Source organism: Protopterus annectens, chromosome 10.part0, assembly GCF_019279795.1.
Source record: "Protopterus annectens isolate FY-2018-M chromosome 10.part0, PAN1.0, whole genome shotgun sequence".
NCBI classification, from domain to species: domain Eukaryota; kingdom Metazoa; phylum Chordata; order Ceratodontiformes; family Protopteridae; genus Protopterus; species Protopterus annectens.
Window position 1 is genome coordinate 1,839,921,588 of NC_056744.1, and position 15,951 is coordinate 1,839,937,538.

General features: G+C 39.1%; 1 protein-coding gene across 9 annotated transcripts in view; it reads left to right on the forward strand.

Moving 5' to 3' along the window:
* The window catches only part of LOC122814093 (glycine-rich cell wall structural protein-like), a 150,746-nt gene that overhangs the window by 20,447 nt on the left and 114,348 nt on the right, over positions 1-15,951 (forward strand). For 8 of the 9 annotated variants that reach the window (XM_044086708.1, XM_044086704.1, XM_044086710.1 and 5 more), the window contains exons 2-3: positions 11,081-11,125; positions 15,079-15,123. In XM_044086708.1, the coding sequence (XP_043942643.1) occupies positions 11,081-11,125; positions 15,079-15,123 (90 nt within the window). The remainder of the gene's footprint in view (positions 1-11,080; positions 11,126-15,078; positions 15,124-15,951) is intronic. The other variant, XM_044086707.1, reaches the window with a different exon arrangement.

A 15,951-nucleotide genomic window follows, 5' to 3' on the forward strand; every position in this document is an offset into this window, starting at 1 on the left:
TTTGTGATATATTTCTAGATTGACATGGTTACATGACATAACTGTACTACAACATAGAGAATGTAGTATAGTTGCACTGTGATACAGTTATGTTATATATTTATAGTGAGATATGAAATGTTGTGTTTGTGTAATACAGGTATGGTGTGTTTACAAAATGACATAGTTAAGTGCTATATCATAGTTATGTTAGTATGTTTATCACCATGCAACACTGTTATATGGTGCAGGTGTGGCCTGATACAGTTATGTAATATATTTACAGGATGGTATAGTTATATATGGTTGTATCCATGTGTTGTATAGTTATATCACAATGTTGTGTTGTGTCGTAGGCAGAGTTATGGGGCATAGCTGTAATCTGATTCAGTTATGTGATATATTTACAGAATGGTATAGTTATGTGGATGTATACATGTGTTGTATAGTTATATCTTAATGTTGTATTGTGTTGTGTTGTTGACAGAGTTATGTGGCATAGCTGTAGTCTGATATAGTTATGTGACATATTTACATTATAGCATAGTTATTTTATTATATGCATAGTGTGAAATAGGGGTCTACTTCACGTTGTCGTAAGCTGACAATATCGAGTCTGATATTGTCAGCACGACAATATCGAAAGTGAAGAACATTGTGGAAGTAAACGGAAATCTCAGTAAGGGGAAATTCCCATTTACCTCAATGTACCCCTGCCTATGCCATTTCGTTTTCTTTTTTATTTGTTTTTTTTTTACGTTATTCGATGTTTTACTTAATCGATTAATAAAGTTTGACCTTTATTAATTCGATTAAATAAACTTTCGATAACATGATATAGACGCTGAAATTGTTATGTCATACCATTATGTTCTAATTATAGGTATGTGATAGACCTATATGCTGATACAGTTACATGATATATGTGTAGTACTGAGTCATTTTGTGTATATCTGCACTCTGATACAATGATGCAGTTTAGTGCAGTGTGATATAGTTATATTTGTAGTGTGATATAGCTAATTTGGCTTATCTATAAAGTAGTCTAGTTAGTTGGTATATTTATAAAATGTAGTATAGTTATTTGGTACATTTCTAGTATTTTATAATTCACTAACATACTTGCTATGGTGTATATGTAGTGTGGCATGCTTACGTGGTATATTTCTAGTTTGTTGCAGCTATGTGGGAGAGCTGTATGACACAGACATGTTTAAGTTGAAGTGTGATAGCTGTTTTGTCATATAGCTAATGTGGTATATCTATAGTGTGGTACACTTACGTGGTATATCTGTAGTATGGCACACTTACGTGGTATATCTGTAGTGTGGCACACTTACGTGGTATATTTCTAGTTTGTTGCAGCTATGTGAGAGAGCTGTATGACACAGATATGTGTTTAAGTTGAAGTGTGACATCTGTTGTGTGATGCTGTTGTATAGTGTAGTTGTAATGTAGTATATTTATAGAATTATTAATTTATGTGATATAGTTATAGTGTTCTATGTGATATAGTGTTGTATAGCCATGTGATATAGATGTAGCATTATATATGTCTGTGATATATCTGTGGAGTACCTACTATGTGCTACAGAAATGTAATATATTTGTCATATAGTATAATTGTAGTCAGGTGTGCTATAGATTGTCGTTCCAGCAATGTTACTTTTTGTGACATGTGACTAACAAATAGCTAACTAAGGTCAACCATAGGTTCATAGGTTCATAGGTTCATACTAGGCTATCTGCCCTGGGGCATTTATAAGCCTAGCCCGATTGTGTTTGGCTTACGCCACCCCTTGATTTGAGTATACTGTGCCCTTTTTAAAGTTTAGTTTACTGTGCCTCTGTCTAATAGTGACACGGAAGTAATCCCCGGGACAAACCTATGATCCCCATCCACTTATCGAGATTCTTCTTGAAGAGATTCAGTGAGATGCTCTGCCTCACATGAACTGGAATTCTATTCCAGAGCGAAGGGAGCCTCTGGGTTATGAACCTGTCCCTCCAGCAAGTTCTATTTATTTCTGTGCTGTGGTTCAAGTCCCTCAAGCATGTGGCTCTAAGGGATTTAGATTTACTGAGGTGGAGCATGTCCAGTAATTCTGGATTTGACATAGCTTTGTATGTCAGGCATAGATCTCCTCGAAGTAGGCAGTATGCAACTGAGAAAAGCTGGAGTATTTTTAACCGAGCAGCATATGGCATCTGTTTGAGACCCTTGATCCTCTTGGTGAGATACTTTTGGGGTCTTTCTAATTGCTGCAGGTGTCGGTAAAGTACATCCCAAAAGGGGCATTGTATTCTATGATGGGTCTGATGAGGGATGAATAAAGGGGCACAATTACCTCTCTTGATCTAGATGTGAAACCCTTCGTGATGAGGTGGGCTATGTAGAAGGTCTTTCTAACCACTTTGGCAATGTGGTTTTCAAAGGAGAGATTGCTATCAACTCGGGTCCCCAGGTCCCTAATAACTTTCTCTGTACTTAATGGGTTTCCGCCTATGTGGTAATTTGTGGGCGCATTGTTTTTGCCAAAGGGTATGACTATACATTTTTTGGCATTTAGCTTTAAACCATGGCGCTGGCACCAGTTATCTGTCTCTGTGAGACCTTTTTGAAGGATGTTTGTGTCAGCTGGAGAACTGATTATGGCGCCCAGTTTGCAGTCATCCGCGAACTTGGTGAGCCATAGTCCTCTCACTTTTGCCTGTACCTCAGAAAAGTATATACCGAACAAGAGTGGTCCCAGGACAGAACCCTGTGGGACGCCACTTGTGACCAGTTTCGAGTCTGTCATGGCTCCAGCAACTCTCACTCTGTGGGTTCTGTCTTTGAGCCAGGTTGTGACCCATCTTGTGACATAGGGGTTTATATTTAAGCTGGATAGCTTATCTATGATGCCCGAGTGGGGTATTGTGTCAAATGCCTTTGCAAGGTCCAGATAGGCTGTGTGGACTACCTTCCCTTCATCTATGGCTTTGGTGACTGTTTCAAAGAAGTCAACCAGGTTCAAAAGGCAGGATCTGCCCTTGACAGAGCCGAACTGGGTAGGATCTAGTGCCTGTAGGTCCCCAATGTCTTTGTTTATGAGCTCCATGATGATCCTCTCCATAGCCTTGCAGATTAAGCTAGTCAGGCTTATGGGGTGATAGTTTCCAGGGTCCGTAGAGGCTCCACCTTTGTGGAGTGGGACCACTGTTGCTGTACGCCATTCTGTGGGCACATATCCTGTAGTGAGGCTGAGATTGTATAGCTGTTTTATTTGAGGGATTAGTTCCTCTTGGAGTTCATGTAGGACACAACTTGGGACGCCATCTGGTCCCATGGAAGCAGTGTTTTTTGCTTTGGAGAGGGCAGCCTTCACCTGAGCATCTAAGATGTTTGGGAGGCAGCCCTCTGCCGGGATAGATACTTGCTCTTTTGGGGAGTTTGCACTGAACCTGTCTGCCAGGATATTGGCGATGTCTGTGGGTTCAGTGTATTTTTTGTCGTTTAGAATCAACTCAGAACAAGTCTGGGAGTTGCATCCCAGGTTTCTAACATAACTGAAAAAAGCCTTATGATTGTCTTTGGTGTCCTGTGCAATTTTTCTCTCGAAGCTGGCCTTGGAAGATTTTATGAGGGATCGTAATTTTTTGCTAGTACTGATCAGAGATGCCTTCCCTATTAGGGATTTTGCTCTATCATGTAATAGCTTCCTCCTTCTGTTGTACAGTTTATTTATGGCAGGGGTCCACCAGACTGGACACCTGCCTTTGGATGATTGGGTCTTGGTTTTGTTTGGGATAGCATGATGCATGCATTCCTGGAGATGTCCGTAGAATGCATTTATATAGGATTCTGCAGTTTGGGCTGTAGTTTCCACTGGCCCTGGGGCCTTGAAGGATTCCACTTTGGTTTTGAGAAGTGAGAAGTTCGCTTTTGAGAAGTTTTTCACTGTGGTTTTCTAGGCTGGGGGTGTGGTCTGGATGTGGACATCCAGTGAAATTAATTTATGGTCTGATCTTACCAATGAGGGATATACTTCTGGTGTGGAGCATAGAGTCCCCATGTTGGTAATGATCAGGTCTAGTATGTTGTCCCCTCTTGTGGGAGTGGTGACTAGTTGTTCCATAGCATTTGAGTTTATAATTTCCAGGAATCTTTGGGCTAAGGTGCTGGGGCTTGAGTAGTGCACCCAGTCAATGTTTGGGTAGTTGAAGTCGCCCAATATAATGGTGTTCGGAGAGATCTTCATGTTCTCCAATGTTTTCAGGAAAGCCGAATGGGATTCCTGACTTTGAGAGGGTGGTCTGTAGGATGCTATAAACTGAAAAGCAGTCTTGCCCACTGTTAGTTGCACATGGATGGTCTCTGATACTTTGTGCAATGCCACTAACCTGGAGGTGTGGATATCCTTGACAAATAAGGAAACTCCCCCTCCTTTTGTGGTTTGGTCCGGGTTTTGGGGCCGAAAAGCATGATACGAGGTATAGCCTGGTAGTGCTGGGGTGCTCTCTGGAGCCTTGAACCAGGTTTCTGTCACTGCACAGATATCGATTTTCTCCATACTGAGGAGAGCTTCGAGTGCGTGCATCTTGAGGTTAAGACTTCTGGCGTTTAGCAGCATTACCCTTAGTTTCTTGTTCCTTGTGCTGTCTATGGGGGTGGGTTTGACTTTTGAGCCTTGCCTAAAAAAGGCACTATGGGGTGGCAAGAGCCTTTGCCAATATCCGAAAGCCCAGTGGTGACAGGTGCAAGCCATCCCTAGCGAAGCAATGTGGCTTGTCGAGCATGTCATCCCAGGCTGACAGACACTGGATCCCCTTTGAATGACACCAAAATTTTAGCCAATTGTTAAAATCGATCATTTTGTCTTTGTACTGTGGCATCATTCTAGGTGAGGGTAAGATGCTGCTCAAGGTCAGGGTCATACCAGTCTGGGCTACATGATCAGAGAGCTCCTCTATGTCTCTTTTCATGTAGTCCAGGGAGGTACGTCTCAGGTCATTCACACCAGCATGTACAATGACTGAGTCATATTTGTATTTGCTTTGGAGTGACCTGAGTGCTTGCGTTATGTGTCGGATCCTAGCACCCGACAGGCAGCTCACCGTGACCTTCTCTTTATTCAGCCTGGTGAGCGGGACGTCAGTGTGTCTGACAATAGAGTCACCTATAACAAGAGTATCAGGTGTGTTATTCAGCCTTAAGGGCTGTGGCTGTTTGGCACACTGACTTTGTGGGTTATGTGTTGTGTGTGTTTTGTTTTGAGGTAGCGTTTGCTTGGATGTCTGCTTTGGAGGTCTCTGTTGCTTAGGTAGATTTCTATTTAGAGCCTCCGAGTATGTTTTTGTGTATTTATGTGTTTGGTTCGCTGATGTGGTGGGACTATGTGATACTGGAATTGTGTTGTGGGAGGTTACCTTCTCCTCCTGACTGGTTACACCAGTTTTGAGATGAGAGAGCTCAGCCTCCAGTTTGGCTAAATAGTTGCATCTCTCACATATATTTGAACCTGTTTGGAGGAGGAGAGGTGGATGCTGTTACATTTTTTACAGATAAGTAGGGCAAATATCACCAGTGGAAATCAAGTGTGTACCTAGCAGGTACTGATTTAGGTCCCTAATACCTGTCTCAGGTTCTCAGGTAATAAAGACTGCAATCTAATGTGCATCCAGATATGATATACACACACATACACAAACGCGTGAGCACACACACACACACACACACACACACACACACACACACACACACACACACACACACGCAGACACACACACACACACACACACACACACACACACACACACACACACACACACACACACACACACACACACACACACACACAGCTATACACATTAGTGTGTTTCCAGACTACTGCTGTTAGTTCCATCAGAGATGGTAGACTTCCAGTGCTGTTTACGAACAACCAAAACATTCAGATCTCACTCACTAACAAGATCTCTTAAATCCTTATAGACATTTTCCACCTCCAAGTCAGGCACTAGTATGGTCACAAATAAATTAAAGTTTTGCTGCCACACTACAAACAATTCCGGAACCATTTACTTTACTTTTCCATATTCTTTTCCCACAATCCTTTTCACTTGCACCTTTATTATTGTCTCCTACACACACATATATATCCCATCTCGATTTCTCACACTGCTTAGTTTTCTCTGTTTTACTAATTCTCTCCCAACAGACTTTTACTTCCTCCCATCTTATCTTGTTCTCTTTCTTCCTCCTACTACTCTCTCACTCTGTTCCACCCCGTCACTAATTCATCACCATTCACTCCATTCTACATTCACTATTTCACTCCTTTAACTTAACCTCACATCTCTTCCCATCAGTCTTTGCTATCCATTGCATAACTCATTACAAGTACTTCCCAGTAGTTTTTATTACCACATTTATACTACTTAGCTTCCAATACTTATAATCAAAGCATTAGTGTGTAATTTATTCAATTAGTGTTATTGTTATTTTTTTGTCAAAGCTTTTACATTATCTGTTTTGTTTCTCTCACTAGATAATGCTGGAGCTTTTTTCCCTGGACCTTTGCTAAAAACGGGTCTTGTGTGACCTGGTAGGACTATCCCAGTAAACAAACTTAACTTACTGACACCTATATGTTGTGTAATGTCACACCTCTGGCAGCCTACACACACATTCTTGCATTCCACTACTTTTTCTGAAGAATCAACTTAAAAAGCATAAGATAAACAAATGTAAGCATTTTATGAACAATAACAACTATCAGAACTGTACAAATAGCAATGTTATCAGTAAGAAGCATTCTTTGCAGTGATAATAGTCAGTGCATTCATAATCTTTGCATAAATATTATAGCATATTATAATGTGCACAAACACAGAATTAAAATTTTTGCTAAACTTTCACAAATAAAGTATAATATCTTGGAAAATGCACAACCCTGACATATATTGTTAGAATACTTTTGTTACCCAAACATAAGCTTTCATGTGACAGCAAGAAATTCCTCTCTGATAGCATATCTATTGAGATCTTTTCAGAAATATGAAAACATATGCATAATTGTATAATTAGCAATATAAATAACATGGAGCATCTCTCAAGATGTGCAAATTATATTGCAAATATCAATGACAGTTTTCTTCAACAATATCTAAGATTTCACCTGATGCTGTATGACAGTTTGTAAGTCACCTGGTTGTTAAAATATTAAGTGCATGTGAAAATATTCCTTATTTTTGTAATTACTAACAACTAGCAATATCTCCAGTATAGTGTGATATAAATTAACATCGACAATGAATTTTTCTGTTTCCTACCATATAATTTCACATCGTATCCCTCAACAGCATGTAGATTTTCGCTTATGAAAATATAAACTAAATAATGAAAATATGAATAAGTGTTGAGCAGCGATTCATTTCTTTACTGCAGGACATCTTAGATTAATAATCATTGTGTCATTTTGTTAGCAACACCTCACCTTCTGTAATGCAGTGTATTATTTTCTGGTAATAGTTAAAGAAATCAGACCCAAAATTTCTGGATTCTGTTAGGAGCTATGGGTGTTAACAGGATGCATACAAAATGGTGATGTAGGCTGGAATTAGTTAAATAAATAAACACATTTAATTATTTCACTGTAGAAGTTGCTGCAGTAGGCATTAAGGCCAAGACAGCTGTGTTGTTTCTAGTTAGTACACAGTAAGTCTAGTTTTAGAGTTGTAAATAATTGTTAGTAAATAATTAGCAATACTGTGCAGACATACCCACCATAAGGGGCTCTCTGTCCCAAATATAATACAGCTTCAAGTTATTTTAAAAAAAAGATCATTATACACACAAGCAGTTGAAAAAAAGAGGACTTAAATTTGTTGAGAAAACATAATAGCTGATAAACCAAAGGTATCAGTTAATAGAAACAGGAAAGTTTATGTCCAGACCAGCTTCAATGATTCCTAACACTTTTAATTCTAGTCTTCTATCAGATGGTAAACCCTCTTTAATTCACAATGAAAAAGTCACAGTGTTATGAGTGCAGTGACAACTGAGCTATGTCACTACACTGTTTTCTGCCACAGATGGATTAAACAGCTTATGTTATTTAAAAACCCTTTCTGAAAGCAATGAAGACTCCTGTATGTAGATTACATCTTGATTTGGTAGCACTGAAAGATAACGTTGGCGACAGACATAGACATCTCAAAGATAGAATCAGGTGATATTACAATTCCCATCAAGCTCACATATCTTAGGGAGTAAAACATACACTAGGAAATTACTAATTCTTATAGCCCCTTCCCAAGAATAAATCTCCTGTGTAGGGTAACAGAGTGCTGTGGTATACTGCAGTTTAACATACTGTACTCAGGAGTGTTGATGTAAAATGTGGTACTGTGTAGGGTAACAGAGTGCTGTGGTATACTGCAGTGTAACAATGTACTCAGGAGTGTTGATGTAAAATGTGGTAGTGTGTAGGGTAACAAAGTGCAGTGCAGTATAACATAATGTACTCAAGAAAGTTTATGTAAAATATGGTACTGTGTAGGGTAACAGAGTGCTGTGGTATACTGCAGTGTAACATAATGTACTCAGGAGTGTTGATGTAAAATGTGGTACTGTGTAGGGTAACAGAGTGCTGTTGTATACTGCAGTGTAACAATGTACTCAGGAGTGTTGATGTAAAATGTGGTAGTGTGTAGGGTAACAAAGTACAGTGCAGTATAACATAATGTACTTAGGAGTGTTGATGTAAAATGTGGTACTGTGTAGGGTAACATAATACTGTGGTATACTGCAATGTAACATAATGTACTCAAGAGGTGTTGATGTAAAATGTGGTACTGTGTAGGGTAACAGAGTGCAGTGCAGTGTAACATAATGTACTCAGGAGTGTTGATATAAAATGTGGTACTGTGTTGAGTAACATAGTGCAGTGGCATACTGCAGGGTAACATAATGTACTGAGGAGTATTGATGTAAATGTGGTACTGTGTAAGGTAACAGAGTGCTGTGATATACTGCAGTGTAACATAACGTACTCAGGAGTGTTGATGTAAAATGTGGTACTGTGTAGGGTAACAGAGTGCTGTGGTATACTGCAGTGTAACATAATGTACTCAGGAGTATTGATGTAAAATGTGGTACTGTGTAGGGTAACAGAGTGCTGTGGTATACTGCAGTGTAACAATGTACTCAGGAGTGTTGATGTAAAATGTGGTAGTGTGTAGGGTAACAAAGTGCAGTGCAGTATAACATAATGTACTCAAGAGGGTTGATGTAAAATGTGGTACTGTGTAGGGTAACAGAATGCTGTGGTATACTGCAGTGTAACATAATATACTGAGGAGTGTTGATATAAAATGTGGTACTGTGTAGGGTTACAGAATGCTGTGGTATATTGCAGTGTAACATAATGTACTCAAGGGGTGTTGATGTAAAATGTGGTACTGTGTAGGGTAACAGAGTGCAGTGCAGTGTAACATAATGTACACAGGAGTGTTGATATAAAATGTGGTACTGTGTTGCGTAACATAGTGCAGTGGCATACTGCAGGGTAACATAATGTACTGAGGAGTATTGATGCAAAATGTGGTACTGTGTAAGGTAACAGAGTGCTGTGCTATACTGCAGTGTAACATAATGTACTCAGGAGAGTTGATGTAAAATGTGGTACTGTATAGGGTAACAGAATGCAGTGCAGCGTAACATAATGTACTCAGGAGTGTTGATGTAAATGTGGTACTGTGTAGGGTAACACAGAGTGCACCTTTTGTTGCAGTATAATGTATTAATGTATACAGCAGTACTGAAAATGTGGTACTGTGGAGTAATACAGATTACTGCAACATAGTAGAGTATTCTGCAGTGCCAGACTGTAAATGGTAATAGTGTGTAGTGAAACAAAGTATGTGTAGTGAAACAAAGTGTATTGTGCTACTGTGTTGTAAAATATCGTACTAAGTTGGCTAGAGTCTAGCACTAAACCTTGGCATAATTGTATACATTACACCGCAGTGAGTACTGCACTCACTGCAGTGCATTGCAGTATATGTGGTCTACAAAGGATAATGTATAGTATTGCACTGTGATGCACTGTAGCAGAATGTTCTCCACTCTATGACATAAAATGTTATACTGTGCAGGGTAATGCATTCACTGCACTGTAGAACAGTGTTATACATTACATCTTGATGTGAGTACTACACTCACAGTATAATGCAGTGCATTACAGTACATATGGTCTACATAGAGTAATACAGAGTACTGTGATACAACGTAGCAGAATGTTTTACAGTGCCATGCTGTAAAAGATACTACTGCGTTGGGTAATGTATTCCACTGCACTGTATGACAGTTGTACACATTGCATGGCATCACAGCACAATATATCATAGTGCACTACTGTATATATGGTCTGTAAAGGGTAATATAGAGTACTGTGACACTATGTAGTAGAATGTTCTACTGTGCCATTCTGTAAAAGGTGGTATTGTGCAGGGTAATGTATTTCACTGCATGTGGGACAGTGTTATACATTACATCCTGAAGAGTACTGCACTGGCAGTATAATGGAGTGCATTGCAGTACATATGGTCTGCATTTGGCTAACAGAGGACACTGTGATATAGTGCAACATAATGCACTAATGTACCATGGTGTTAAAGGTGGTACTGTGATGGTTAATTTATAGCACTGCACTGTGGTACAGTGTGTTATACATTACACCCTATGAGTATTGCATTCACAATATAATGCAGTGCATTGTAGTATATATGGCCTGCAGAGGGTAACACACAGTGCTGTGATACAGTGTAGCAGAATGTTTTGTGGTGCTGTGCTGTAAAAGGTACTACTGTATTGGGTAATGTATTCCAGTGCACTCTGGAGCAGTACTACACATTACACCACAGTACATGACAGTATAACACATTGCAATCTTTCCTTTACTGTTTCCTACTCTGTAGATGTGCATGTAATGCATAGCGAGTACTTGGCCATTGTTAAAATATTGCACTTAATTTGCTTGTTTAGCCTTTGTTGATACTTGATTTAAGCTGTATTAATATTACCTGACTCTAAAATAAAACATTGGTTTATCTATTCCAGGAGTGAAACATCCAAGAGCAGGTTATCTACCTAGCTATGGAAGAGGTAAGTACCAAAGGAGATTGTAATGGATTAAAGTAAAAAACACATAACTTAGTCTGAAAAATGCATGGCGAATTATGTGCCATAAGGCTGGTTTAAATAGCCAGTGCTCTTGGTAACCAGTGCGCTGTAATCAGTTAGTTTACCATGGTCTGCAATATTGAGGATGTATAAAACATCTATGTTTACACTTCTGTAGTTTCATGTTTGTACTGCTCAGGGGCCCATAGACAGTGCAAGTGTCGTGGAGCCAGAGAGCTGATAAAGGACAGAAGAAGCACCCCAGGGCAGTTCTGCTTCTCTGGTTACTACAGTGTAGTTTATGAAATACTTTTCTGACTCCTAGCTAAGAGCAGTGAGACACCAAAACCGCTTGGATAAAAGGACTCTAAGAAAGAAATGAATCTCACCAGGATTCTCTATAGTGGCTTTTAATGTGCTTCTTAGGCACACAAAGACTGCTGTTTCTTTCTTTGTATTATATAAGTTAAGATACATGAAATAAAACATTGCTATGTTCACCTCATGCAATAAAATATTGTAATGTACAACCTTTTATTTGTAATTTTATATATGTATACAAAATGGTGATGTAGGCTGGAATTAGTTAAATAAATAAACGCATTTAATTATTTCACTGTAGAAGTTGCTGCAGTAGGCATTAAGGCCAAGACAGCTGTGTTGTTTCTAGTTAGTACACAGTAAGTCTAGTTTTAGAGATGTCAATACTTGTTAGTAAATAATTAGCAATGCTGTGCGGACATACCCACCATAAGGGGCTCTCTGTCCCAAATATAATACAGCTTCACGTTATTTTTTAAAAAAGATCATTATACACACAAGCAGTTAAAAAAAAAGAGGACTTAAATTTGTTGAGAAAACATAATAGCTGATAAACCAAAGGTATCAGTTAATAGAAACAGGAAAGGTTATGTCCAGATTCAATGATTCCTAACACTTTTAATTCTAGTCTTCTATCAGATGGTAAACCCTCTTTAATTCACAAAGAAAAAGTCACAGTGTTATGAGTGCCGTGACAATTGAGCTATGACACTACACTGTTTTCTGCCACAGATGGATTAAACAGCTTATGTTATTTAAAAACTCTTTCTGAAAGCAATGAAGACTCCTGTATGTAGATTACATCTTGATTTGGTTGCACTGAAAGATAACTTTGGCGACAGACCTAGACATCTCAAAGACAGAATCAGGTGATATTACAATTCCCATCAAGCTCACATATCTTAGGGAGTAAAACATACACTAGGAAATTACTAATTCTTATAGTCCCTTCCCAAGAATAAATCTCCTGTGTAGGGTAACAGAGTGCTGTGGTATACTGCAGTGTAACATAATGTACTCAGGAGTGTTGATGTAAAATGTGGCACTGTGTAGGGTAACAGAGTGCTGTGGTATACTGCAGTGTAACATACTGTACTCAGGAGTGTTGATGTAAAATGTGGTACTGTGTAGGTTAACAGAGTGCTGTTGTATACTGCAGTATAACAATGTACTCAGGAGTGTTGATGTAAAATGTGGCAGTGTGTAGGGTAACAAAGTGCAGTGCAGTATAACAAAATGTACTCAGGAATGTTGATGTAAAATATGGTTCTGTGTAGGGTAACAGAGTGCTGTGGTATACTGCAGTATAACATAATGTACTCAGGAGTGTTGTTGTAAAATGTGGTACTGTGTAGGGTAACATAGTACTGTGGTATACTGCAGTGTAACATAATGTTCTCAAGGGGTGTTGATGTAAAATACGGTACTGTGTAGGGTAACAGAGTGCAGTGCAGTGTAACATAATGTACTCAGGAGTGTTGATATAAAATGTGGTACTGTGTTGAGTAACATAGTGCAGTGGCATACTGCAGGGTAACGTAATGTACTGAGGAGTATTGATGTAAAATGTGGTACTGTGTAGGGTAAGAGAGTGCTGTGGTATACTGCAGTGTAACATAATGTACTTTGGAGTGTTGATGTAAAATGCGGTACTGTGTAGGGTAACAGAGCGCTGTGGTATACTGCAGTGTAACATAATGTACTGAGGAGTGTTGATATAAAATGTGGTACTGTATAGGGTAACAGAATGCAGTGCAGCGTAACATAATGTACTTAGGAGTGTTGATGTAAATGTGGTACTGTGTAGAGTAACAGAGTACTGTGGTTTACTGCAGTGTAACATAATGTACTCAGGAGTGTTGCTGTAAAATGTGGTATTCTGTAGGGTAACAGAATACTGTGGTATACTGAAGTGTAACATAATGTACTCAGGAGTGTTGATGTAAAATGTGATACTGTGTAGGGTAACAGAATACTGTGTTATACTGCAGTGTAATGTAATATACTCAGTAGTGTTGATGTAAAATGTGGTATTCTGTAGGGTAATAGAATACTGTGGTATACTGCAGTGTAACATAATGTACTCAGGAGTGTTGATGCAAAATGTGGTACTGTGTAGGGTAACACAGAGTGCACCTTTTGTTGCAGTATAATGTATTAATGTATACAGCAGTACTGCAAATGTGGTACTGTGGAGTAATACAGATTACTGCAACATAGTAGAGTATTCTGCAGTGCCAGACTGTAAATGGTAATAGTGTGTAATGAAACAAAGTGTGTGTAATGAAACAAAGTGTATTGTGCTGCTGTGTTGTAAAATATCGTACTAAGTTGGCTAGAGTCTAGCACTAAACCTTGGCATAACTGTATACATTGCACCACAGTGAGTACTGCACTCACTGCAGTGCATTGTAGTATATGTGGTCTACATAGGATAATGTATAGTATTGCACTGTGATGCACTGTAGCAGAATGTTCTCCACTCTATGCCATAAAATGTTATACTGTGCAGAGTAATGCATTCACTGCACTGTAGAACAGTGTTATACATTATATCCTGATGTGAGTACTACACTCACAGTATAATGCAGTGCATTACAGTACATATGGTCTGCATAGAGTAATACAGAGTACTGAAATACAATGTAGCAGAATGTTTTACAGTGCCATGCTGTAAAAGATACTACTGCATTGGGTAATGTATTCCACTGCACTGTATGACAGTTGTACACATTGCATGGCATCACAGCACAATATATCATAGTGCACTACTGTATATATGGTCTGCAAAGGGTAATATAGAGTACTGTGACACTATGTAGTAGAATGTTCTACTGTGCTATTCTGTAAAAGGTGGTATTGTGCAGGGTAATGTATTTCACTGCATGTGGGACAGTGTTATACATTACATCCTGATGAGTACTGCACTGGCAGTATAATGGAGTGCATTGCAGTACATATGGTCTGCATTGGGAGGGTAGCCTAATGGTTAAGGTGTTTGCCTTACAAACACAAGGTGCAGGGTTTGAGTCACACAAGGGATAATTGGCTAGGCTTAAAATGGCTCGCAAGGGCAGTTAGCTTAGTACTAACCTATGAACCTATGAACCTATGAACAGAGGACACAGTGATATAGTGCAACATAATGCACTAATGTACCATGGTGTTAAAGGTGGTACTGTGATGGTTAATTTATAGCACTGCACTGTGGTACAGTGTGTTATACATTACACCCTATGAGTATTGCATTCACAATATAATGCAGTGCATTGTAGTATATATGGCCTGCAGAGGGTAACACACAGTGCTGTGATACAGTGTAGCAGAATGTTTTGTGGTGCTGTGCTGTAAAAGGTACTACTGTATTGGGTAATGTATTCCAGTGCACTCTGGAGCAGTACTACACATTACACCACAGTACATGACAGTATAACACATTGCAATCTTTCCTTTACTGTTTCCTACTCTGTAGATGTGCATGTAATGCATAGCGAGTACTTGGCCATTGTTAAAATATTGCACTTAATTTGCTTGTTTAGCCTTTGTTGATACTTGATTTAAGCTGTATTAATATTACCTGACTCTAAAATAAAACATTGGTTTATCTATTCCAGGAGTGAAACATCCAAGAGCAGGTTATCTACCTAGCTATGGAAGAGGTAAGTACCAAAGGAGATTGTAATGGATTAAAGTAAAAAACACATAACTTAGTCTGAAAAATGCATGGCGAATTATGTGCCATAAGGCTGGTTTAAATAGCCAGTGCTCTTGGTAACCAGTGAGCTGTAATCAGTTAGTTTACCATGGTCTGCAATATCGAGGATGTATAAAGCATCTATGTTTACACTTCTGTAGTTTCATGTTTGTACTGCTCAGGGGCCCATAGACAGTGCAAGTGTCGTGGAGCCAGAGAGCTGATAAAGGACAGAAGAAGCACCCCAGGGCAGTTCTGCTTCTCTGGTTACTACAGTGTAGTTTATGAAATACTTTTCTGACTCCTAGCTAAGAGCAGTGAGACACCAAAACCGCTTGGATAAAAGGACTCTAAGAAAGAATTGAATCTCACCAGGATTCTCTATAGTGGCTTTTATTGTGCTTCTTAGGCACACAAAGACTGCTGTTTCTTTCTTTGTATTATATAAGTTAAGATACATGAAATAAAACATTGCTATGTTCACCTCATGCAATAAAATATTGTAATGCACAACCTTTTATGTGTAATTTTATATATGTATGTGTTTGTAAAATAGGATGGCACAGTGGATAACATTGTCACTTGGTTTGATTCTTGCTTGGGGTGCCTTCAATGTGGAGTCTGCATGTCCTCCCTGTGTTTGCGTGGGTTTCCTCTGGGTGCTCTGGCTTCCTTCCAAATTCCAAAGACATGCAGTATGTGGAGTGGACGCTCTAAATTCGCTATAGGTGTGAGTGTGCGTGTGAATGTGTGTTGTGGAAGAACTACCATGGCAGGATTAGCCATTGTTGAT